General features: G+C 35.4%; 1 protein-coding gene across 1 annotated transcript in view; it reads left to right on the top strand.

Moving 5' to 3' along the window:
* The first annotated feature begins 2,306 nt into the window (after positions 1-2,306).
* Positions 2,307-3,401, top strand: part of LOC110036411 (probable serine/threonine-protein kinase DDB_G0282963) — a 39,281-nt gene continuing 38,186 nt past the window's right edge. The window contains exon 1 of the mRNA XM_020740847.1: positions 2,307-3,037. Within this exon, the coding sequence (XP_020596506.1) occupies positions 2,628-3,037 (410 nt within the window). The 5' untranslated portion in view covers positions 2,307-2,627. The remainder of the gene's footprint in view (positions 3,038-3,401) is intronic.

Below are 3,401 nucleotides of genomic sequence, written 5' to 3'. Positions count from 1 at the left end.
TATAAAAAGATTTAAGCCTAATACATGAATGTATGATCATGCCAAAAACAATTGAAAAATAAATCCAATGTTTTCCTTTCCAATAAAATAAAAGGGTGCAGAACCACTTGCTTTGGAAACCTAATGAAATGAAAGTTAGAAAAGCCACATGTCCACTTGAGCCGAAAGAGATGTGGTAGTTTTGCACTAAACTCCATAAAAATTTTCTAATTATTAATTTGCTGAATGTGAAAATGTACGTGAAATAGGAGTAGGTTCAGAAAATTAATAAAGAATGATAGTGAAGAAATTATTAATAGCTTTTGTGGGTCTCCTCGATAGAGCTGTTGAAAGGATGGCTCAATTTCATCACAACTCTCAATTCAAAAATCTCCTTTAGAAAGTTTGAAATTATGCAAGATAAAATTAATTTATAATAGGTATATAATATGATTTCATATTATAACATAATGGTGCTTGAGTATTAGGGTTGATCTAAATTTCATATTATAACATAAAGTTTCATAATTGATCCATTAGTTACCATCAATAATAGATTATCTCATCAAATAATCAAATCCTGTTCACACACACACACACACACACACACACACACACACACATATATATATATATATATATATCAATTTATATGCCACAATATTTATAATAAATTACTTATAATATTTCATAAAAAAGTTTAATGGAGTCGAAAAAATATCGAGAGAAAATCTAATTGAAGTTAAAAGAGGGCAAAAGTTCACTTGTAAAAAATTTGAAATATGCCGCCATTAAATAGGTTGAAATACAGTTATTTAAAGCATATGCAATTCTTTTTTGTTAATGATTCAATCATTCCCCCTTTTTTGTGGAATATATTCATTCTTACAAAGTTAATTTATAATTGTCTGACTCTTTGAATTTTGTATGAGAGGGGGAGGCTAGTTTGACCAATTGCTAATGCAAAGTCAAAATAGTTGGTGTTTAGTGTTTATTATTTATTAAGAAGTCTTGTTTTAAAAGTATCGTGCTATATTGTACATTAACTCGTGGTTGAATATAAGGTAAAATTGTGGCTCGTTCTTTCTATCAAATGATAAACTCTTGATCTTCTTAAACATTTGGTGAGATGAAGAGATTAGTTTTTGACAAGCAAAAGTGTTGACCAAAAATGATTTATAAACATCAATGCCAACACTTTATCAAACATCTTCATATGCACTACATCAACACACCTAAACTAAAAAGTTGACATGTGACATATTATATGAATGCCAAATGACATAAATTTTTATATGGATTCAAATATATTCAATAGTTATCATGGATATGACATTACTATGATTTAAGATTTGTCATGAACCATCACATCTCCATCTTACTTTACATTTAGGCATCACATCATGTAAAAATTGGATTTATTTTATCTCTTACCATACCATTACACCACGTCACTCATCACTTCTAAATTCAATTCAAATCTAATTACTATCATTTATGCCATCAAACTTTAATGTAAAGTTACATATATTTTAATTTGGATAAAATTGTAAAATTTATTCCTATGAGGGCGTCAAAAAAGCTCGTTATTCACGAACAACTCGTGTTCCGCACGTTAAGTAGCTCGTGGTCGGCTCGTTCGTTAAGTAAATAAGTCGAATGCGAACAAGTTTTTAAAGCTCGAATTATAAACGAGCCGAACATGAACAACTATTTGCTCGCCCGTGTTCGGCTTGTTTATAATTTGAAAAAAAAAAAACATATAATTGCTTATATAATAATATATTACATTTATTATTTATATGATAATATATTGTATATATTTATATCTAAGTTTAAATCTTAATTGCTCTTGTAGTAATGTGGTTATGCACTTTGTTTTGCATACATTTGGTCTAGATTCAGCACGCTGCATCTATTTTTTCAATTTAATTTTAATGAGATAATTTCGATACGAACACGAATATACTGTTCACGAGTCGATTTCGAACACTAGCCGATTTCAAACACTAATAATTTCGAAGGAGCTGAACACGAGCCCAATCTAAACTCACTCAAGCTCGGCTCGTTTACGACCCTACTCCTAGTAAATAAAAAAATAAAATATAACATGCAAACTTCTAAGCTTTAACAAAGCACGAGAATAGTATAAAGCGCCTATATTTTTCTCTAAAGTAAACACTAAAACTGGTTTAACTGAAAAAGAAGAAAAGATTGAATCTTGTAATAACGTCATCAACTGGCACATCATTTTCAAATGTCAATGATAAGTAAAAATAATAAATTTATAATCTTTAAGTATGAGAAAAACGCTGGTAAGGAGAAAATGGGGGATTTTTATATCTTTAAGAGTCTGCCCTCTCCCGTGGGGAATGATGTGGTTCCATGGGCGAGCACTGAACGACAATTGGAGCAGAGATGGAGAAGTTCAGAATATAAAAGGAGATGGAGACCAATAACGATTGAAGAGCCCACGAATCTATAGCTGGACATCAAAAAGGGGAAAGGGGAAAACGAAAGGAGAGAGATAGAGAGGTGGAAAGCGTGGGAAGGAGATCTGAACCGGAAGACTGGAACCTAACCGATGAGCTCTCTCCGTTTTCTACGGCTCTTGTGAAGGTGAAGGAATCACTGTTTTGGGTTTTCTAATGGAAGCCCCCGCAGAGGAGTTTTTGAAGAAGCTGCAGGAGCTGGAAGCAGGACAGGCGATGCTGAAGCAGGAGATGTCTAAGCTGCTGCCTGGCGGCGGAGGGGGGGAGCGCCGGAGGTCTCACTCTGTTTCGCCTCAGCGGACGTCTCCCACCGCTTCGGCGGCGGCGCGGCGGCAGGGCGGTGGATACGACCACGGCGCTTCGGTGTCCGGCCGAGGGTCTTCGTCTTTTGGCCACTTGTCGCGGTTGCAGAGGGAGAGCCGCGAGCCAAGCTCCTCATCCATGGTAAGTGGCGGCGGCGAGGTCTCTGCCAGCGTCGGGCTTTCGGATCGGCATTACCCTAATATACTGCAGTCGCTGGGGCAGTCAGTTCATATTTTTAATCTTGATGGGAGAATTATCTACTGGTGAGCTATTTGTCTGATGCCATGAGCTCCTTCCCTGTGCTTGGTTTTTTTCGTCAACTTGGGATGCTACTGGAATTATGTTTTAGGAATTGTTGTCCTCCATAGCACACCATTTGGTCAAGGGTTCTAGATTTTTTTTTAATTTCCTTTTTGATCAAATAAATCGGTTTTAAAACCATACGGTTTGGTGGCACTACGTTCATAGGGAAGAAATGCTTACCCAAGTTTTAGCATAATATTTGTTTTAAAAATGTAACAGAAACCCTATTTTCTTGCTAGTGTGATGTTATATGATATCATGGGGGACGGACATTGAGCTGAATCATTATTTTTCATTCATTTTAGTTGTTGATCGCGGCATTCT

The sequence above is a fragment of the Phalaenopsis equestris genome, unplaced genomic scaffold (assembly GCF_001263595.1).
Source record: "Phalaenopsis equestris unplaced genomic scaffold, ASM126359v1 Scaffold206200, whole genome shotgun sequence".
NCBI lineage: Eukaryota > Viridiplantae > Streptophyta > Magnoliopsida > Asparagales > Orchidaceae > Phalaenopsis > Phalaenopsis equestris.
Note: the sequence above shows the minus strand (reverse complement) of the source record. Positions and strands in the feature narration are given on the sequence as shown.